The sequence below is a fragment of the Gorilla gorilla genome, chromosome 4, assembly GCF_029281585.2.
Source record: "Gorilla gorilla gorilla isolate KB3781 chromosome 4, NHGRI_mGorGor1-v2.1_pri, whole genome shotgun sequence".
NCBI lineage: Eukaryota > Metazoa > Chordata > Mammalia > Primates > Hominidae > Gorilla > Gorilla gorilla.
Genome location: NC_073228.2, coordinates 62,918,910 through 62,941,957, shown reverse-complemented (window position 1 = coordinate 62,941,957; position 23,048 = coordinate 62,918,910). Strand labels below are relative to the sequence as shown.

The 23,048-nt window shown below is 38.8% G+C and overlaps 1 protein-coding gene across 7 annotated transcripts in view; it reads left to right on the top strand.

Moving 5' to 3' along the window:
- The window catches only part of NSRP1 (nuclear speckle splicing regulatory protein 1), a 71,532-nt gene that overhangs the window by 30,532 nt on the left and 17,952 nt on the right, over positions 1 to 23,048 (top strand). Inside the window, exon 3 of one of the 7 annotated variants that reach the window (XM_019028290.3) lies at positions 22,376 to 22,487. The exons of 3 other annotated variants lie outside the window; for them this stretch is intronic. In XM_019028290.3, coding sequence (XP_018883835.1) covers positions 22,376 to 22,487 — 112 coding nt within the window. Of the gene's footprint in view, positions 1 to 5,066; positions 5,092 to 10,782; positions 10,906 to 22,366; positions 22,488 to 23,048 lie in introns of those variants that run through there. 3 more of the 7 variants (XM_055388601.2, XM_019028295.4, XM_063705855.1) reach the window with 3 other exon arrangements.

Below are 23,048 nucleotides of genomic sequence, written 5' to 3'. Positions count from 1 at the left end.
CGGCTCACTGCAGCCTCCACCTCCTGGGTTCAAGTGATTATGCTGCCTCAGCCTCCCAAGTAGCTGGGATTACAGGCCTCCGCCACCATGCCCCAGCTAATTTTTGTATTTTTAGTAGACACGGGGTTTCACCATGTTGGCTAGGCTGGTCTTGAACTCCTGACCTCAGGAGATCTGCCCACCTTGGCCTCCTAAAGTGCTGGGATTACAGGTGTGAGCCACTGCACTTGGCCAGACTTTTGTTTGTTTGGTTGGTTGGTTTTGTTTGTTTTGTTTTGTTTTGTTTGAGATGGAGTCTCGCTCTGTTGCCCAGGCTGGAGCACAGTGGCCAATCTCGGCTCACTGCAAGCCCCGCCTCCCAGGTTCACGCCATTCTCCTGCCTCAGCCTCCTGAGTAGCTGGGACTACAGGTGCCCGCCACCACGCCCGGCTAATTTTTTGTATTTTTAGTAGAGACGGGGTTTCGCCATGTTAGCCACGATGGTCTCAATCTCCTGATGTCGTGATCTGCCCGCCTCAGCCTCCTAAAGTGCTGGGATTACAGGTGTGAGCCAGTGCGCCCGGCCCCGGCCAGACTTTTTTAAGTTAAGGAACTCTTCTATTCATCACTGACCAACTTTTTTTTTTTTTTTGAGATGGAGTTTCGCTCTTGTCCCCCTGGCTGGAGTGCAGTGGTGCAACCTCAGCTCCCTGCAACCTCTGCTTCCCGGGTTCAAGCAATTCTCCTGTCCCAGCCTCCCGAGTAGCGGGGATTGCAGGCATGTGCCACCATGCCCAGCTAATTTTTTGTATTTTTGGTAGAGTTGGGGTTTCCCCATGTTGGCCAGGCTCATGTTGCGAACTCCTGACCTCAAGTAATCAGCCCGCCTCAGCCTCCCAAAGTGTTAGGATTACAGGCGTGAGCCACTGTGCCTAGCCTGACAATTTTTTATAAATCACAAATAGGTACTAAATGCCTTCCTGAATTTATTGAGCTAGTTAAGTCATTTTTCTTCTGTGGTTCATTAATATGGTTTATTAGATTGATACATTTTTAAATGTTAAACCATTCTTGAATTTCTGGCTTAAATCCTTTTGAGCAGGATGTATTATTTTTAATATGCTAGTGAACTCAATTCACTAAAACTTGATTTAGGGTTTTCAAACGTCTATGTCTATAAGTGGGAAAGGCTTTGTTTATTGTCTAAAAATGTCTGTAGGATTTTAATTTATGGAGGTGACAAATGACATATTGAGACTAATGCCCTTTAAAAGAAGATTATTGTTATGTACATTTACTGACAGGAGAAGACATGCCATTTCATTCAGGGCTACATAGGGAAGAACCAGTTTGGATCAGGAAAAGCCTGGTTCAGAGTCTTTATTGTATTTTTCATGGGAAAGGAAGGGAAACAGTTTAGGATTGGCTAGTTTGAATCTTGTCAGTTGCCTCTGGGCTGTAGCGGTGATCACCAGTTTTTTTGTATCTGGCCCTGGGCAATGAAGGCAGAGGACTATTGCTTCCTGGCTTGTAGGGGCCAGAGGAGATGGTTCTAAGTTTGGGCTGTGGATTGGCTGATTTACAGTTTTTGGAATATATATCTGTTCTGCCCAGGTTTTCAGATTTAGTTGTTCACGATAGTATTTTTTAAACCTTTCATCTACTGTTACTTGCATCTCTTTACTTTTCTTGATTAATCTTGCCAAAAGTTTGTCTATCTTATAAAATCTTTTGAAATAACTAGCCTTTGATTTTGTTCATCTATATTTTGTTGATTTATTCTCTAATTTCTGCCCATATGTTTATTGCTTCCCTGGGCTATTTTGTCAATCTTCCTAAGTTTCTTTTTGAGTACTATTTTAGCTGTATCTCACAAGTTTTGGCATGTAGTGTTTTCAATGTTATACATTTATAAATATTTCATAATTTCCTTTATGATTTGTTTAACCTGAAGACTTACAGGTATAGCTTTTAGTTTTGACATACAGGTTTGGTTTTCTCAAAGATAATTTTATTGCCGTTTCTATTCTTTTATTTAATTTTTACTTAAAAAAATAGAGATGGGGTCTTGCTGTGTTGTGCGGGCTTGTCTTGAACTCTTGGTCTCGAGTGATCCTCCAACCTTGGCCTCCCAGAGTGTTGGGATTACAGGTTTGAGCTACTGCACCTGGCTGCTGTTTTTATTCTTATGTTTTATTGTGTTATGACCAAAGAACATAAGATTATCTGATGTTTACTTTTATTCTTGATCTATTTGTTATCAGAGAGGAGTAAGATTGCCATCTAAAATGGTTGCTGTCCTTATATTTCTGAGAGTTGATGCTTTTTATTTATTCATTTATTATTGAGATAAAATTCACATAGCAAGGCCAGGTGCAGTGGCCTGTAATCCCAGCCCTTTGGGAGGCTGAGGCAGGAGGATTGCTTGAGCCCAGGAGTTCAAGACTAGCGGGGGAAACATGGTGAGACCCTGTCTCTGCAAAAAATTTTAAAAATTAGTTGGGCATGCCTGTGGCACATGCCTATGGTCCTAGCCACACAGGAGGCTGAGGCAGGAGCATCACTTGAGCCCAGGAGGTCAAGGCTGCAGTGAGCCATGGTCAAGCCACTATACTCCAGCCTGAGTGACAGAGCAAGACCCTGTCTCAAAAAAAAAAAAAAAAAATCACATACCAAAAGCTCTGTGGTTTTTAGTATATTCACAGAATTGTGCAGCCATCATCACTATTTTAGAATTTCATCACCCAGAAAGAAACCTGATCATTAGCAGTCACTCCTAATTCTTCCCTCTACTCTGCCCTTGGCAATCACTAATTGACTTTATGTCTCTACAGATTTACCTATTTGGGACATTTCAAATAAATGGAATAATATAATATAATACATGTTGTAGAGATCTTTTTTTTTCTTCTTTTAGATGAAGTCTTGCTCTGTCGCCCAGGCTGGAGAGCAGTGGCGCAATCTCGGCTTACTGCAACCTCTACCTCCCGGGTTCAAGCAGTTCTCCTGTCTCAGCCTCCTGAGTAGCTGGGATTACAGGCAGGCACCACCACGCCTGGCTAATTTTTGTATTTTTAGTAGAGATGGGGTTTCACCATGTTGGTCAGGCTGGTCTTGAACTCCTGACCTTGTGATCTGCCCGCCTTGGCCTCCCAAAGTGCTGGGATTACAGGTGTGAGCCATCGTGCCCGACCAATATGTGGTTGTTTTTTTTTTTGAGACGGAGTCTCGCTCTGTCACCCAGGCTGGAGTGCAGTGGTGCGATCTCGGCTCACTGCAAGCTCCACCTCCTGGGTTCACACCATTCTCCTGCCTCAGCCTCCCAAGTAGCTGGGACTACAGGCATCCGCCATCACGCCCAGCTAATTTTTTGTATTTTTAGTAGAGACGGGGTTTCACCGTGGTCTCGATCTCCTGACCTCGTGATCCACCCGCCTCGGCCTCCCAAAGTGCTGGGGTTACAGGCGTGAGCCACCGCGCCCGGCCCCAATATGTGGTTTTATGTAGTCACAAAACATGGCTTCTTTCACTAAAGTAGCTATTGTTTTCAAGGTTCAGCCATGAGATAGCATTTATCAGTACTTCATTCCTTTTTATGGCTGAATAATATTCCATTGTATGGATATACATGTCATATTCGATGTTTCTACTTTTTGATTATTATTCTTGAGTAAGGCTACTGTGAACACTGGTGTGCAGATTTTTGTGTGGGTATATGTTTCACTTCTCCTGAGTGCATAACTAGGAGTGGAATTGCTACTTCATATGGTAACTCTACATTTAACCTTTTGAGAAATTGCCAGAATGTTTTCCAAAGTGGCGATACCATTTTACATTTTACAATTCCACCAGCAGGGTATGAGGGCTCCAGTTTTTCCACATCTTTTTTTTTTTTTTGAGACGGAGTCTCGCTCTGTTGCCAGGCTAGAGTGCAATGGTGCGACCTCGGCTCACTGTAACCTCCTGAGTAGCTGGGACTACAGGCGCACGTTGCCACAGCTAATTTTTGTGTTTTTAGTAGAGACAGGGTTTCACCATGTTGGCCAGGATGGTCTCGATCTCTTGACCTTGTGATCTGCCCGCCTCGGCCTCCCAAAGTGCTGGGATTACAGGCATGAGCCACCGCGCCCAGCCGTTTTTTGTTGTTGGTTTTTTTTTTTTTTTTTTTTGGAGTCTCGCTCTGTCACCCAGGCTGGAGTTCAATGGCGCGATCTCGGTTCACTGCAATCTCCGCCTTCTGGATTCAAGCCATTCTCCTGCCTCAGCCTCTGGAGTAGCTGGGATTATAGGTGCCCGCCACCATGCCCGGCTAATTTTTGTATTTTTAGTAGACATGGGGTTTTGCTGTGTTGGCCATGCTGGTCTTGAACTCCTGACCTTAGGTGATCTGCTCACCTTGGCCTCCCAAAATGCTGGGATTACAGGTGTGAGCCACCACACTTGGCTGTTTCCACATCTTTATGAGCATTTGTGACTCTTTTATTTTAGTCATCCTGTTGGGTACAAAGTGGTATTTCAATGTGGTTTTGATTTGCATTTCCCCAGTGGCTAATGATGTTGAGCACCTTTTCATGTGCTTTTTGGCCATTTGTATATCTTCTTTGAAATAAATTTGTATTTCTTCTTTGAAAAAAGTGTTCAACTCCTTTGTCCATTTTTTAGTTTGTCTTTTTATTGTTGAATTGTAGGAATTCTTTATGGGCTGCAAGTTCCATAACAGATACATGATTGCAAATACAGTTGATTCTTGAACGATAGGGGGGTTAGAGGTACCAACACCCGTGCAGCTGAAAACTTTTGACTACCCCAAAACTTAACTACCAGTAGCCTATTGTTGACCAGAAGCCTCGTTGATAAACAGCTAACACACTTTTTATATGTATTATGTACTGTATTCTTACAGTTAAGCTAGAGAAAAGAAAATGTTATTAGGAAAATCATAAGGAAGATATATAATAAAATATATTTCCTATTTATTAAGTAGAAGTGGATCATCATAAAGGTCTTCCTGTTCATCATCATCTTCACATTGAGCTAGCCGAGGAGGAGAAGGAGGGATTGGTCTTACTGTTTCTGAGTGCCAGAGACAGAAGAGGTGGAGGAGGTGAAAGGTGAGGCAGGCACATTGGGTGTAACTTTTACTTAAAATCTACATATAGGTGTGCCCATGCAGTTCAAACTTGTATTGTTCAAGAGTCAGCTGTATTTTTTTCCCATTCTGTGGGTTGTCACTTTCTTTTCTTTTTTTTTTTTGAGACAGAGTTTTTCTTTTGTTACCTAGGCTGGAGTGCAGTGGTGCAATCTCAGCTCACCGCATCCTCCGCCTCCTAGGTTCAAGTGATTCTCCCAAGTAGCTGGGATTACAGGCATGCGCCACCACGCCCGGGTAATTTTGTATTTTTAGTAGATACAGGGTTTCTCCATGTTGGTCAGGCTGGTCTCAAACTCCTGACCTCAGGTGATCCACCCACCTCGGTCTCCCAAATGGTGGGATTACAGGCGTGAGCCACCACACCTGGCGTGTTTGTCACTTTCTTGATGGCTTTTGAAGCAACAATTTATTTTGATGAGATTTGAAATAATTTTTTTTTTTTTAAAAACAGAGTCTGTCTCTGTTGCCCAGGCTGGAGTGCAGTGGCGCGATCTTGGCTCACCGCAACCTCTGCTTCCCGGGTTCAAGCGATTCTCCTGCCTCAGTCTCTCGAGTAGCTGGGACTACAGGCATGCACCACTATGCCCAGCTAATTTTTCTTTTTAGTAGAGACAGGGTTTCATTCTGTTCGCCAGGCTGGTCTTGAACTCCTGACCTCATGATCTGCCCGCCTCAGCCTCCCAGAGTGCTAGGATTACAGGCGTGAGCCACCGTGCCCAGCCTAAGAATTTTTTTTTTTTTTTTTGTCATTTGGACTTTTGGTTTTAGCTACACAGATTTTGTCATGTGTCTAATTCAAGGTCACAAAGATTTACTTGTATTTTTTCTTCTGTGAGTTTTATAGCTAAATGTAAACGTTTAGATTAACTCCATTTGAGTTATTTTTTGCAAAGGGGGTAAGGTAAGGGCCCAACTTCATTCTTTTGCATATGTATATCTAGTTGTTCCAGCACCATTTATTGAATAGACTGTTCTTTCCCCATTGAATTGTCTTGGTGTTGCTTTATTTACTTGGAAGATACATTGTTAAAAGCATAAATGTTTATGATTGCTATTTCTTCTTGATCTGTTCCTCAATATCTAGTAACCTACTTTGTTGTTCACGTACGTTTCTCTTTAATTCTATTTTTCTGATTTTATAATTACTATCAAGCTTTTGATTCATATTTGCCCTTTGTATTTTTTCCCCAGTCATTTATTTTCAGCTTTTTTTTTTTTTTTTTTTTTGAGACAGAGCCTTGCTCTGTTGCCCAGGCTGGAGTATAGTGGCATGATCTCAGCTCACTGCACTGCAACCTCTGCCTCCCAGGTTCAAGTGATTCTCATGCCTCACCTCTCCTCAGTAGCTGGGATTACAGGCATGTACCACCACACCCTGCTAATTTTTGTATTTTTTTAGTAGAGACGGAGTTTTGCCGTGTTGGCCAGGCTGGTCTCAAACTCCTGGCATCAAGTAATCTGCCTGCCTCAGCTTCCCAAAGTGCTGGGATTACAGGCATAAGCCACTGTGCCCAGCCTATTTTCGGCATTTTTATATACTGTTGTATTTAGGCTCTTTTTGTAGACCTCCTATTTCTAGATCTTTTAAAAATCCAATCCCAGAGTTTGTTGTCTTTTTTTCTCTCTTTCATTTAATAGGTTTAATTTTCTTTTCCTAGTTTGAAATGTACACATTTCATTGTGTTTCAGTTAAAATTTTGGTCATTATCCCAAACCAATCTATGCTTAGATTTATATGTTTGGTTTCTTTTGTTGTTGTTATAAGTATCTTTATATCACTCACTGCCTTCAACATAAATACCTTGGCACACTCTGGCTACCTTCTGGTTGTCTTCTCTCCCTCTCTTCCACCTGCTGCTTGCCTTGCCACTGTGTTTATATCATCCAGATGAGGTGTTGGCAAACTATGTCTCGTGTTGGCATCCTTTTTTAAAATAAAGTTTTATTGGAACACAGCCTTGCCATTTGTCTGTCTGTGGCTACTTTTGTGCTACATGAGTAGATGGAACAGGCCACATGGTCCACCAGCCTGTGTATTCACCATTTGTCCATTGAGGAAATTTGCTGACCCCTGCTCTGGATCTGTGCTAATATGATAGCCAGTAGTCTTAGAGGCTGTTTTAGCTTAAGTAAAATTTAAAAATTAGTTCCTTAGTCACATTAGCCACATTTAATGTGTTCTATAGCCACATGTGACTGGTGGCTAACATATTGGACAACACAGGTAAAAGATATTTTAGTCATTTCAGAAAGTTGTATAGCCCTGCTCTAGATTTCGTCCTGGATTGTTATGGTTTTTTTTTGTCTTATTTTAAAAGATAATATTAGGGCCAGGTGTGGTGGCTATCACATGTGCTATAATCTCAGCACTTTGGGAGGCCGAGGCAGGAGGATTGCTTAAACCCAGGAAGAAGTTCAAGACCAGCCTGGGTAACATACTGAGACCCCATCTCTACAAAAAATAAAAAAATAAGCCAGACGTGGTGGCAGGTGCCTGTGGTCCCAGCTACTCGGGAGGCTGAGGTGGGAGAATTGCTTGAGCCTGGGAGCTTGAGGCTGCAGTCAGTCGTGATTGTACCACTGCATTCCAGCCTGGGCAACAGTGAGACCCTGTCTCAAAAAAAAAAGATATATTAAGTTTTACTAAGTTATATATTTACCTTTCATGTATCTCATAATATTATTATTGGGAGTACAGGTTGAGTATCCCTTTCTGAAATGCTTGGGGCCAGGTGTGGTGGCTGGCGCCTGTAATCCCAGCACTTTCTGAGGCTGAGGCGAGAGGATTGCTTTAGCCCTGGAGTTCAAGAACAGCTGGGCAACACAGTGATACCCTGTCTCTACAAAACACTAAAAAATTACCTGTGTGTAGTGGTACATACCCATAGTCCCAGCTACTCAGAGGCCAAGGTAGGAGGATCGCTTGAGCCTGGGAAGTCAAGGCTCCAGTGAGCCATGATCGTGCCACTGAACTCCAGCCTGGGCAACAGAGTGAGACCCTGTCTCAAAAAAAAAAAAAAAAAAAGAAGAAAAGAAAAAGAAAGAAATGAATGCTTGGGACCAGAAGTGTTTCAGATTTCAGATTTTTTCAGATTTGGGAATATTTGTATTATACTTAACAGCTGAACATTCCTAATCCGAAAATCCAAAATGCTTCTTTGAGCATACTGTTGACACTGGAAAAGTTTTAGATTTGGGATTGTTGGATTAGGGATATTCAACCTGTACTTCCTTTATTTTCAAAGAGGGCTTTTATGAGGCAGACCTGAGATTTTATGTGCTTAAAACATCTTTAGTTTTGATGATAGTTTTTCTGGATATATACTTTTTAGTTCAAAGTGCTTTCCATCAGCACTTTAAAGTTACTCCATCTGGGTAATGTTAATTAAGATTTACTACCTTTTTTTTTCTTTTTAATTTTTGTGAGTATGAAGTAGATGTATATATTTATGGAATATGTGAGATATTTTGGTACAGGCATGTGGTGCATAATATGGATTACTTGTTCTTAAATCCCAAGTTGCTGATGAGGTATTTGATGACATTCTGATTGTACTCCTTTATAGGTGACCTACTCTTCCTTGTTGGAAACTCTTAGAATTTTCTTTTTGTCTTTCATTTCCTTAAATTTCATTATAATGTATCTAGTTGTTGTATATGCAGGTGTGTGTGTTTTATTTATCCTCTGTCCTCTTTTGCATTCAAAACCTGTTCAATATGATATTTTTCTCCAATTCTAGAAAATTACCAGTCATTCAAATATTTCTTTGAATCTGTTTAGTTTATATGTCTTCCTCTGGGTCTTCTGTTACATAAATATCTTTCATATCACTATACCTTTTTTTGCTTTGTTTTTAAGAGATGGGGTCTCACTATATTGCCCAGGCTGAAATGCAGTGGCTGTTCACAGTCATGATCATAGTGCACTATGCCTCAAACTGGTGGGCTCAAGTGATCCTCTTGCCTCAGCCTCCTGGCCGTAGCTAGGACTACAGACATACACCATCGTATGGCTTTTTTCTTTTTTTAAGCGTTTTACCCTTTCCATGTGTGTTCTAGGAGTTTCTTAGCCTAATATTCTAACTTATTAAAACATTTTTTCAGCTATATCCATTCATTCATTTACCCATCTCTTAATTTTATTTTATTTATTTATTTATTTTTTGAGATGGAGTCTCCGTCTGTCACCCAGGCTGGAGTGCAGTGGCACGATCTTGGCTCACTGCACCCTCCACCTCCCAGGTTCAAGCAGTTCTCGTGCCTCAGCCTCGCTAGTAGCTGGGATTACAGGCACCTACCACCAAACCCGGCTAATTTTTATACTTTTAGTAGAGACAGGGTTTCACCATGTTGCCCAGGCTGGTCTCAAACTGCTAACCTCAAGTGATCTGCCCGCCTCGGCCTCCCAAAGTGCTGGGATTACAGGCGTGAGCCACCACGCCCGGCCCATCTCTTAATATTTTTATTTTGACTCTATTTTCCATGTACATTATTTCAAATAGTTTCTGTTGACCTTGTCTATCAGAACACCTTGCAGTAAATCCATCAGGAAGTTGCTGTTTTTCAAGCACAGACCCTCATGGAAGTTCATTGAGCAAACAGATAAGGGCTGCCACCTCAACCTGGCTAGACTGCTGCTCTGATGTTACCTTCAGCACTAGGTTGGTGTTGCTTTTTTGCCTCAGAGGAGACTAAGGAGAGACAAGAACATTTCTGAAAAGCTCTCTTTCATCCTGCCTCAAGTGGTGTGCCCCGTACTTTTCAACCCTGGGTTTCTACGCTACCCTACGTCCATTTACACAAGTGAGCTTCTGCCTCCCCAGGGGTTTTTACAATTTTATGTTTACTTCTCAGATCCAACCTCCCTGACTTGTAGAACCTCTTCAGAGGGAGGGAGCCTGACTTAAGAGGAATTGGAAGCTGAGTATAACCAATTTTTTATATATATTTGGCCTTTGAGTACATAAGATTTATTTCCACAAATTTACTAATTATATTTAAACTTTTACTAGTTGTTTTGTATTTAGTCATCACATGTTGTCTTATTAGTGGGAGAGGAACACAAGAGAGTCCCTGGGCAATGGAAGTAAACTGGTCTAGAAGTGTGATAATTCAAAAAGTGGAGAATTCGGGTTTCAGTAAACAATTAAATTTTGTTATTGAAACATACTATTTGTATATATTTATAGGATACGTGATGTTTTTACATGCATAGAATGTGTAATGACCAAGTCAAAGTATTTAGGCTTTCTGTCATCACTAGCATTTATCATTTCTGTGTTGAGAACATTTCAACTCCTCACTTGTAGCTATTTTGAAGTGTACAGTACATTGTTGTTAGCTATAGTCACCCTACTCTACTATCGGACATTAGAACTTACTCCTCTAACTGTATGTTCGTACCTATTAGTACCCATTAACCAACCTCTCTTTATCTCTCCCCTCCCCCAAGTCCTTCCCAGCCTCTGTTCACTACCATTCTACTCTCTACCTCTATGAAATACATTTTTTTAGTTCATACATATGGGTGAGTACATGAGATAGTTGTCTTTCTGTGTCTGGCTTATGTTACTAAAGATAATGACCTTCAGTTTCATCCATGTTGCTGTAAGTGACGTGATTGCATTCTTTCTTTTTTTTTTTTTTTGAGATGGGGTTTCACTCTTGTTGCCCAGGCTGGAGTGCAATGGTGCAATCTCGGCTCACCGCAACCTCCACCTCCTGGGTTCAAGCGATTTTCCTGCCTCAGCCTCCCAAATAGCTGCAATTACAGGTATGCACCACCATGCCCAGCTAATTTTATATTTTTAGTAGCGACGGGGTTTCTCCATGTTGATCAGGCTGGTCTCGAACTCCCGACCTCACGTGATCTGCCCGCCTCGGCCTCCCAAAGTGCTGAGATTACAGGTGTGAGCCACTGTGCCCCGCTGATTCCATTCTTTTTTATGGCCAAATAGTACTCCACTGTGTAAATATGCCACATTTTCTTTGTCAATTCATATGTGATGGAGACTTAGGTTGATTCCATATTTTGGCTGTTGTGAGTAGTGCTGCAGTAAACATAAAAGTGCATGTATCCTTTTGATATACTGATTTTCTGTCCTTTGAATAAATACCCAGTAGTGATATTGCTGGATCTTACGGTAGTTCTGTGTTTAATTTTTTGAAAAATCTCCATACTATTTTCCATAATGGCTGTACTAAGTTACATTCCCACCTACAGTGTATGAGAGCTCCTTTTACTCTGCATCCTTGCCAGCATCTGTTAGTTTATGTCTTTTTGATAATAGCTATTCTAACTGGGTAAGATGATATCATTGTGGTTTTGATTTGCATTTCCCTGATAATTAGTGATGTTGGGCATTTTTTTATATACCTGTTGGCTACTCATATGTATTTTGAGAATCTATTGCCCACTTTTTTCCCCTTTTATTGATATATAATTTACATATTTATGGTGTACATGTGAGTGTTTGTTACATGCAAAGAATATGTAATGATCAAGTCAGGGTAATTGGGGTATCCATCACCTAGAATGTTTTATCATTTTTATATGTTGGTATCATTTCAAGCCCTCTCTTTTAATTACTTTGAAATGTACATATTATTATTGCTAAGTATGGTCACCTTAGTCTGCTATCAAACATTGTAACTTATTTCTTCTATCTAACTGCATGTTTGGGTACATAAGAAATAAGTTCCAGTGTTGGATAGCAGACTAGGGTGACTATACTTCTTATAGTCTTTGTCTCTCTCCCTTCTTTATCCCCTCGCCTCCTCCCCTTCCCAGTCTCTGTTATCTATTGTTCTATACTCTATGTCCATGAGATCAAGTTTTTTAGCTCCCACATATGAGTGAGGACATGCAATATTTGTCTTTCTATGCCTGGCTTATTTCACTTAAAATAATGATCTCCATTTCTATCCATGTTGCTGCAAATGACATTATTTCATTATGGCCAAATAGTATTCTATTGTTTAACACACTTTATCCATTTATCTGTTGCTGGGCATTTAGGTTGATTCCATATCTTTGCTATTATGAATAATACTGTGGTGAACATATGAAAGTGTCCTTTTGATACACTGATGTCTTCTTTGGATAGATACCCAATAGTGAGATTGCTGGGTCTTAATGGTAGTTCTAATTTTACTTTTTGAGAAATCTCCATACTGGTTTCTTTACTAATTTACATTCCCACCAGCAGTGTATAAGAGTTCCCTTTTCTTACCAGCATCTGTTATTTCCTGTCTTTTTAATAATAGAGGTTCCAGCTGGGGTAAGATGTCTTATTATGGTTTGGATTTGCATTTCACTGATGATTAGTGATTAGCATTTTTTCATATACCTGTTGGCCATTTGTATGTCTTTTGAGAAATGTCTATTTCATGTCCTTCGCCCACTTTTTAATGGCATTTTTTTTTTTTTTTTTTTTTTTTTTTTTGCTATTGAGTTGTTTTGAGTTCCTTCTATATTCTGGATATTAGTCACTTGTCAGATGAATATTTTGTAAACGTTTTCTCTCATTCATCAGGTTGTCTCTTCTGCTGAGGGTTTTCTTTGCTGTACGGAAGTGTTTTAGTTTAATACAGTCCCATTTATCTATCTTTGTTTTTGTTTCCTGTGCTTTTGGGATCTTGGCCATAAACTCTTTGCCTCAACCAGTGTCCCTGGAGCATTTCTCCTATGTTTTCTTCTAGTAGTTTTATAGTTTGGGGCCTTATCTTAAGTCTGTAATCCATTTTGTTTTGATTTTTTATATGGTGAGAGACAGGGGTTTAGTTTTATTCTTCTCCATGTGGATATTTAGTTCTCCTAGCACCATTTATTGAAGAGGGTATTCTTTCCCCAGTATACGTTCTTGGCACCTTTGTTGAAAATCAGTTGGATATAAATATGTGGATTTATTTCTGGATTCTCTATTCTGTTCCATTTTGGTCTATGTGTCTGTTTTTATACTAATACTATGCTAGTTTGGTTATGATAGCCTTGTGGTATATTTTGAAGTCAGGTAGTGTGATGCCTCTAGCTGTTCTTTTTGCTCAGGATTGCTTTGGTTATTCAGGCTCTTTGTAGTTTCATGCAAATTTTAGAATTGTTTGTTCTAGTTCTGTGAAAAATATTATTGGTATTTTGGTAGAGATTGCATTGAATCTGTAGATTGCTTTTGGTAGAATGGTCATTTTCACCATATTAATTCTTCTGATCCATGAACATGGGATGTCTTTCCATTTTTTTGTGTCCTCTTTAATTTCTTTCATCAATGTTTTATAGTTTTCCTTGTAGAGGTCTTTCACCTTGGTAAAATTTTTTCCTAGGGTTTTGGGTTTTGTTTTTAGTTTTGGAAATATGATTGCTTTCTTGATTTCTTTTTCCTCTAGTTTGTTGCTAGTATATTGAAAGTTATACTGATTTTTCATGTTGATTTTGTGTCTTGCAGCTTTACTGAATTTGTTCATTAGTTTTAAGAGGTTTTTTTTTTTTTTGTGGAGTCGTTTGGTTTTTCTAAATATAAGATCATGTCATCTGCAGAGAGGGACAGTTTGACTTCCTCTTTTCCAGTTTGGATGCTTTTAATTTCCTTCTCTTACCTGATTGCTTTGGCCAGGACTTCCAGTATTGTATTGAATAAGAGTGGTGAAAGTGGGCATCCTTGTCTAGTTACAGTTCTTAGAGGAAAAGCTTTTAGCTTTTCTCTGTTCAGTATAATGTTAGCTATGGGTTTGTCATATATGGCCTTTATTATGTTGAGGTATATTCTTTCTTTTTATTTTTATTTCTTTGTTTATTTATTTTTTGAGATGAAGTCTCACTCTGTTGCCCAGGCTGGAATGCAGGGGCACGACCTCAACTCACTGCAACCTCTGCCTGCTGGGTTCAAGTGACTCTCCTGCCTCAGCCTCCCAAGTAGCTGGGACTACAGGCATGCACCACCATGTCCGGCTAATGTTTTTTGTATTTTTAGTAGAGATGGCGTTTCACCATGTTGGCCAGGCTGGTCTCAGACTCCTGACCTCAAGTGATCTGCCCGCCTTGGCCTCCCAAAGTGCTGGGATTATATGTGTCTTAAGCCATCGTGCCTGGCCAAGGTATGTTTCTTCTGTGCCTAGTTTGTTGAACATTTTTATCATGAAGGGATGTTGAGTTTTATTGAATGCTTTTTCTGCCCCAATTGAGATGATCATATGGTTTTTGTCTTTTATTATGTTGATGTGATATATCATATTTATTGATTTGCATATGGTAAATTATCTTTACAACTCAGGGATAAATCCCACTTGATTGTGGTATATTGTCCTTTAGATGTACTGTTGGATTTGGTTTGGTAGTATTTTGTTGAAGACTTTTGCATCTGTGTTCAACTATGGCCTGTAGTTTTTTTGTTTTGTTTTGTTTTGTTTTTTAATGTTGTGCCTTTGTCTGGTTTTGGTTTCAGGGCTTCACAGAATGAGTTAGGAAGAATTCCCTTCTCTTTTATTTTTTGGAATAGTTTGAGGAGAATTGGTATTCTTTGTAAGTTTGGTAGACTTTGGCAGTGAAGCCATCAGATTCTGAGCTTTTCTTTTTTAGGAGACTTTTTATTACTGATTCAATCTCATTACTCGTTGTTTGTTCAGGTTTTCTGTTTCTTCCTGATTCAATCTTGGTAGGTTTTATGTGTCCAAGAATTTGTCCATGTCCTTTAGGTTTTCCAGTTTGTTGGTGTATAGTTGTTTGTAGTAGTATCTGATGATCTTTTGTATTTCTGTAGTGTCAGTTGTAATGTCTCCTTTTTCATTTCTGCTTTTGTTTGAGTTCTTGGTTGGTCTAGAAACATAATTTTGTAAAATGGTTTTCTTGTTAAACACTTGAACCATCATTCTTGATCATCTGGTGTGTAGAAGACACTGTACTGGATACTACTGGTAGTAAGTAGAAGGCTGCATAAGACAGATCTGTGCGCTCAAGGAGATTTATTATACATTATGAAAATGAATTTATAGGTAATTCAAGTTAAAACTAAAATATCTTCACTTCTGAGAGAAGCTAAAATTTCAGAAGCTACTAAGGGGCTTTGTTAGGATTAGGGGCTTTTCTCATTGCGTAACCAGGAATAAAAGACAGTCTTACTTTGAGAAGACCATAAACGGGTGAATGGTTAAACAATTTGTGCCATGTTTATACAATGGAAACACTACTTGGCAAGAAAGAACAGACTTGATACATGATGTGAATTAATCTCAAACTAATTATGCTGAAAGAAGTAGATAACCCCCCCATACAAAGTATATATGTTTCTGGGTTTTGGCTATTACAACTAAACTGGCTATAAACATTTGTATACAATTCTTTATGTGTACATAGGCTTTCATTTCTCTTAGGTAAATACCTGTGCATGGAATGGCTGGGTCGCTTAGGGTATCTGTTTAAATAGTCATTTTTCTAATTATTGTAAATGTCACTTCTTTCTTATACTAGGTTTCTATATATGCTTGTGTTCATTTTTGTCTCTTGTCTGTGGATCTGCTTTGCACTGTATTAGCACTATTATATATACTGTTTTAATTTCTGTGGCTTTATAATATATCTAATGCATATTTTGGGAAAATTTTTACCCTGTTGCTTTCCTATGGAATTGTTTCATATAAACACATTTTTAGTTTATTTGCATATTCTTCAAAACCTAAATATTTGAATATTAAAGAAAAATGTGGAAAACAGAAAATTTTCCTTTTATGATGAGATACAGTATTGTAAGACAGTTAGATTATGAGAATCTTGTCCTGTGTATGGGATTTGAGTCATCAGTGGTGAACTGTTGAAATAAGACTTGTCAAAAATGATACATTCAGATCCTTTTGGATAGGAAGTATAATTTTTCTTTTGTTCATATTTAGAACCATTCTGAAAACACAGCTATGGATGAAATGATCTCTCTGTAACATTTTCTCTGTCACATTTTTATGTTGTAAGAGTATGTCTTTGCTTGCCAGTATACCTTGCCAGGGTTGAGTAATACCATTTTTAAAATCTTTACCAACATGATAGATGATAAAAGTTAATATTTTTATTTTCACCTCTTTAGTTATTGCTAAGATTGAACATTTTTAATATAGTTAAGAGTCATGTATATTTTCTCTTTTCTAAATTTTCTCTTCATAGCCATGTCTTTTTTTTTTTTTTTTTGAGACGGAGTCTTGCTCTGTCACCCAGGCTGGAGTGCAGTGGCATAGTCTCAGCTCACTACAACCTCCTCCATCTCCCAGGTTCAGGCGATTCTCCTGCCTCAGCCTCCCAAGTAGCTGGGACTACAGGCGCGTGCCACCATGCCCGGCTAATTTTTTATTTTTTTATTTTTAGTAGAGATGGGGTTTCAGTGTTTTAGCCAGGATTGTCTTGATCTCCCGACCTCATGATCCACCCGCCTTGGCCTCCCAAAGTGCTGGGATTACAGGCGTGAGCCACTGCGCCCAGCCAACCATGTCTATTTTTTTCTGTTGTAGTTAGTGTTTGTCTTAGGTCTGAGCTTATATTATATAATGAAAATGTTAGGGTACTCATCACAGCCCTTAAACTTTGTACTTACAAGAGTTGTGAGAATGTGGACAAATAGAGATTGCTGAGTTGTAAGACTTTTAATAAATGATCTGTTGCTAAGTTTAAAAAAGTAAAAAAGAACAGGAAGTTCTCAGAGCACGACAGAAAATTTTAGCTGTGAGCCATTTGGAAGAAGGATTGGTTCTTGAACTGTTTTTGTTTAGCTAAGAGCCATTTTGGATAATTGGGTAGGTGCAACTTTTATTTAAGAAAGAAGCTCATATGTCCCATTGTGCTTTATTAGTTATGGAATAATTATTTCTACAAAAAGAAAAAATTCAGAACCCTTTACTAAATTTTTGTATTAAAATAAATTTATTATTGAAGGAAGGTAATTTAATAATATAAATAATGGTCTAGTACCTATACTTTTTTCAATGTCATTAGACTATATTTTGTTTCCTGGTGAAGGAGTACCAATAATACAGACCTAATTCCCTTTTTTTTTTTTTTTTTTTTTGAACTGGAGTCTCACTCTGTCATCCAGACTGGAGTGTAGTGGCACGATCTCAGCTCACTGCAACCTCCGCCTCCCAGGTTCAAGTGATTCTCCTGCCTCAGCCTCCTGAGTAGCTGGGATTACAGGCACGTGCCACCATGCCTGGCTAATTTTTTTTTTTGTATTTTTAGTAGAGACGGGGCTTCATCAGGTTGGCCACGCTGATCTCAAACTCCTGAGCTCAAGTGATCTGGCCGCCTCAGCCTCCCAAAGCGCTGGGATTACAGGCATGTACCACCACATCCAGCTAATTTTGTGTGTGTGTGTGTGTGTGTGTGTGTGTGTGTGTGTGTTTTTAGTAGAGACGGGGTTTTACCATGTTAGCCAGCCTGGTCTCGAACTACTGAGCTCAAGCGATCCACCCTCCTCGGCCTCCCAGAGTGCTGGGATTACAGGCATGAGCCACTGTGCCTGACCCTAATTCTTTTCTGATGGTTACTACTGCCCAGGAGGTAATCGATTTAAGCTTGTATAGTGATGCAACAAAGGTACATAGTCATGTATTTTCTCTTCGATTTATCTGAGCTAACGGTAAAGATTTTTTATTTTTTTTGTATGTCTCCCTTTTAGGTCATATCTGACTGCTATTCAAAATGAAGCAAATATTAGATTGATTAAATAATTTTTATTCTCTACACAGAACAATGGAGGGAGAAAAAAACTGAGAAATCTAGTTGCAATGTTTTTCTTAATTCTGCAGTTTATGGTGCCTATACTTTGACCACTTTTTTTTTTTTTTTTTTTTTGAGATAGTCTCCCTCTGTCACCCAGGCTAGAGTGCAGTGGCACGATCTCCGCTCACTGCAACCTCCACCTCCTGGGTGCAAGCAATTCTCTTGCCTCAGCCTCCCCGAGTAGCTGGGACTACAGGCGTGCGCCACCATGCCCAACTAATTTTTTTTGTATTTTTAGTAGAGGCGAGGTTTCACCACGTTGGCAAGGCTGGTCTTGAACTCTTGACCTCAGGTGATCTGCCCTCCTTGACCTCCCAAAGTGCTGGGATTACAGGCATGAGCCACCGTACCCGGCCAATGACCACATTTTTACCCCTTATAATGTGTATGTGTGTGCGCGTGTGTGTGCGTGTGTGCGAAGTATTGTTTTATGTTATTTGTGATTGTAAAATAGACCAGTCACTTTCTTCCCTTTTTTGTGGGTTCCTTTCTTATTTGGAATTAAAGCTAACTGGAACCTACTAACTCTTAAGACATAAATTTAAATGTTGACCAAATATGGCTGCTTTCCTACTAGATTATAATCTTTTTGTAGCACCTAGCCTAAGTGCTGTACACATATTAGGCTGTCAGCATGTTTACTGAATTAAGTTAAAACATTTGGAAGGAGCTACTGCTTCAGGTTTTTGAAAAGGTATTTTCCTGAGATTTTGATAAAGAACCTATCTTGAAATATTAGTGTGTTTTTTGTACTTTTAGAACAGTTCTAATGTTTGCATTTGAACCTATTTGTTTATAAGTTGATTTTTTTCCTTCGAGATAAAGTCCCTTATAGGAAGTAAATTTTGTCTCCCTAAATTTAAAACTAATGATTTTATTAGAAGGCACCATTGGCTGAGCATGGTGGCTTATGCCTATAATCCCAGCACTTCAGGAGGCAAAGGCGGGAGGATTGCTTGAACCCAGGGGTTTGAGACCAGCCTGGGCAACAAAGCAAGACCCTGTCTCTACAAAAAAATAAAAAAATTAGCTGGATGTAGTGACACACATCTGTAGTTCCAGCTACTCCAGAAGCTGAGGCAGGAGGATTGCTTGAGCCCGGGAGGTCGAGGCTGCAGTATGCTGTCTTCATGTCACTGCACTCCAGCCTGGACAACAGAGCAAGACCCTGTCTCAAAAAAAAAGAAAAAAGAAGCCAGTTTTAAGGAATATTCTCCTGTGTTACACTGCAAACTGGTCCTCAGGCATAGAATTAAAATAATTGTCTACCTACTAATTTTGAAATGAGTCAATGACTTTATTGTGTGGTTTGGTCACATTCAGCCTTAATCTTTTTTTAAACAGCTGTTTTTCCCTATATAACTTGTAAGCTAAGATATTTTGTGGCAAGAACGAAATGTTTTTGCGATATTTATACTAAGCAAAATACAAAATACCCTTGAAAGTAATGCTGGTAGAAAAGAGCCAATCTCAAAACGATATACTGCATAATTCAGTTTATTTAACATTCATCAAACACAGAGATAATGGTTGCCAGGGATTAGAGATGGAGGAGGAAGGATGAGTATGGCTTATAAAGGAGTAGTGCAAGAAGTATTGTGGTGACTAGTACAATTAAGTATCTTGATTGCGGTGATAGTTACTTGAAGCTCTGTGTTATAAAATGGCATAGGACTATGCACATACATGCACAGATGTGTGTGTGTAAAAATGGTGAAATCTGAATAAGCAGTGTGGGTGTACCAGTGTCAGTTCCCTGGTGTTGATATTGTACTCTATGCAACTTACTAACATTGGGAGAGGTTGGGTAAAGGGTACACAGTACTTAACTGTACATTTCTTTGAAGTTTAAAAATACGCTTTTTAAAACAAGCACTTCCCCTTCTCACCCCAAACCCGGACAATTATTAAAGACAAACGTCTGTTCATTTGGTGTGTCCTTGTATCTTGCCATTTGATTATAGCAGCACAGCAGAGGATACCCTCAAAGGAGAATACGCTCTAATCTACTCATGTTTGGGGGCAGTGTATTTTTGTTTATGAATTAGTTCCTACTAAAGCCACTATCAGTTCTAGAAAACCCATTTCTAGTTATGCTATAGCTCCCATGGCTAATTAAGGATTCAAATGTATGCATCCTCCATTTTCCTGTTTATGGACATACTGAATATAAAACCTTAAAGAATCAACACAAAAGAAAACATATACAGCCTTTTAAATATTCAGCAGAATAGATTTTTCTAATTCAGTGGATGGAAATATATTAATGTCACTTCAAATAAATACCAACCTTACATTTTATTAAGCACACTGATAAATATACTATAAAGAGGAATATTGTTTGCATGCTTTTCTGGTGAATAATTTAAACTATAATACTCCAAGAAAAAAAAAGTACAGCTACTGTGTTCTCATAACTTAGTTTTGATTTGTTTAAATATAAGCATTTCTTCAGCCATATATTTTTAAACAGGAACATAATAATAACAAAAATGGTAGCTAACTTTTGTGAGGTAGGTACTAATATATAGAGGAGGAAACTGAAACAGGAAGAAATTAACATACCTAGAATAACAAGCTCTCAAGAGAGAGAATAGTTGTAGACTGTTTCTGAGTCTACACTTGTGAACGTTATTTTGTAAGTTCTCCTCATGCTGTACAGTATAGGAACACTGAAGTTAGAGATTAATAATCTTTGCAGTTATATAAGTTTTGTTTTATTCACAGGGCACATATGAAATCTATTTTTTCTCTTGCTGAGTTCAATAAGATCAACCCTTCCCTGATTTATGGCAAGAGGATCTGCTTTTGTGATGTTTACCTTCTTGAGTATCCTTTCTTTTTATGAAAACCAGACTAAATTAAAAGTTCTCTTAAAATTTGTGTTAGTATTTGAAAAAATTTTATACAAGTTTATGGGATACCTGTGAGATTTTGTTATATGAATGCAATGCTTAGTGATCAAGTCAGTCAGCAATTAGTGTCTGTTACCCAAGTACAATACGTTTTTGTTAAGGATAGTCACCCTGGCCAGGCGCAGTGGCTCATGACTGTAATCCTAGCACTTTGGGAGGCCGAGGTAGGCAGATCACTTGAGGCCAGGAGTTCAAGACCAGCCTAGCCATCATGGCAGAACCCCATCTCTACTAAAAATACAAAAAAAATTAGCCACGCGTGGTGGCGCACACTTGTAATCCCAGCTACTCAGGAGGCTGAGGCAGGAGAATCGCTTGAACCCGGGAGGCAGAGGTTTCAGTGAGCTGAAATCACACCACTGCACTCCAACCTGGGCAGCAGAGCAAGACTCCATCTCAAACAAACAAAAAGGATAGTCACCTTACTCTTCTGTCAAACACTGAATATATTCCTTGTATCTTACTGTATGTTTGTACCCTTTAAGCAGCTTCTCTTTATCCTCCCCATTTCCCTCACTTACCCTTCCCAGTCTGTTATCTACCTTTTCACTCTACCTCCATGTGATCAATGTTTTTATTTTAGCTCCCACATGGAAGTGAGAACATACGATATTTATCTTTTTGTGTGTGGCTTATTTTACTTAAGGTAATGACCTCCAGTTCCTTCCGTGTTGCTGTAAATGATATGATTTCATTCTTTTTATGGCCAAATACTATTCTGTTGTGTATGTATACTGTATTAGTATTTTAAGGATACCACCAAAAACGTAAAAAGACTTGACCTTTAAAAACATAAGATCTGGCCGGGCACGGTGGCTCACATCTGTAATCCCAGCACTCTGGGAGGCCAAGGCAGGTGGATCATGAGGTCAGGAGTTCGAGACCAGCCTGACCAACATGATGAAACCTTGTCTCTACTAAAAATACAAAAATTAGCTGGGCATGGTGGTGTGCGCCTGTATTCCCAGCTACTCAGGAGGCTGAGGCAGGAGAATCTCTTGAACCCGGGAGGCGGAGGTTGCAGTGAGCTGAGATCGCGCCACTGCACTCCAGTCTGGGCAACAGAGTGAGACTCTGTCTCAAAAAAAAAAAAAGATCTTACTGATCTGCTTTTAATTGTAGTAGTTTTTTTTTTTCTCACACATAAATATATGTATTTAAGATATTTGTTAAAAAGAAAAATATTTTCCCATTCATGATATGACTACAATGTATCTGAAGGAATCTGTTTTTCATTGATACTATGGAGTAGATGTAGAAACAGTACTTAAAATATCAAATACTAAATAGACTCGTTTTTCCTTTAATGTTAATAACATTCTGTGTTTTCATTTTATGTGACTTTCCACTCCAATGGTCAACAGTACATGTACAGTTATAATAATACTTATGTTACTCTAGTAGATGGAATCATACCTCAGCTTTACGTTTTCAGAGGAATCATCTCAGTTGGTGAATTTCCAATAATAGCAACATAGGACACCGCTCAATATTATAAAGTTTAAATCAGATTTATGCTATAGGCTATTTGTACCTTTCCATGCCTTTTAATTCTGTGTTGTCTTGAGGCATTTCAGTGTATATCCAGTACTGGTGTTTAAAGGAAAGTTATTAAAGTTTGGAATAAGGGTACCTGAATTGGAATCTTGCTTTGCCATTCACCAGCTGTTTGTCCTTCAATTCTCTCAGGTAATCTGTAGCCTTAACAATTAAAGGTGACTTCTGTATGTCATTTAGCTTACTTAGCATCCATTATTTCTGAAGTTGTTAGGATTATTGTAACTACTGTTGTTGTTACTATTTTTAGATTAATATATTTCCTTTCTGGATTTCCGTTTAAAATATATTTAAAGAATCATAAAAATTAAACACAAGCAACATCCTTTTATATTCTGCACAGTTCTTAGCAGAATTATAGATTCAAAAAAGACACACAGAATAGGCCACAATACATGTGCCAATTTTTGTTCTCAATCTTAAAATTACATAGTATAATTATTATGGTTATCTGAAAACAATCACGTTGTGCACATGTACCCTAAAACTTAAAGTATAATAATAATAATAATAAAAATAAAATAAAATAAAATAAGTATCTGCTCTTTTATGAGGAAATTGTTTTTAATTGTAGTAGTTATTTTTCTGTCTGATCTGAATCTAGATGAGTTTTTTATGTTATATAGAAGATCATTTTATATATTTTTATATAGGGTTACTATTACAGAAAAAAGTAAAAGTTTTACTGCTACT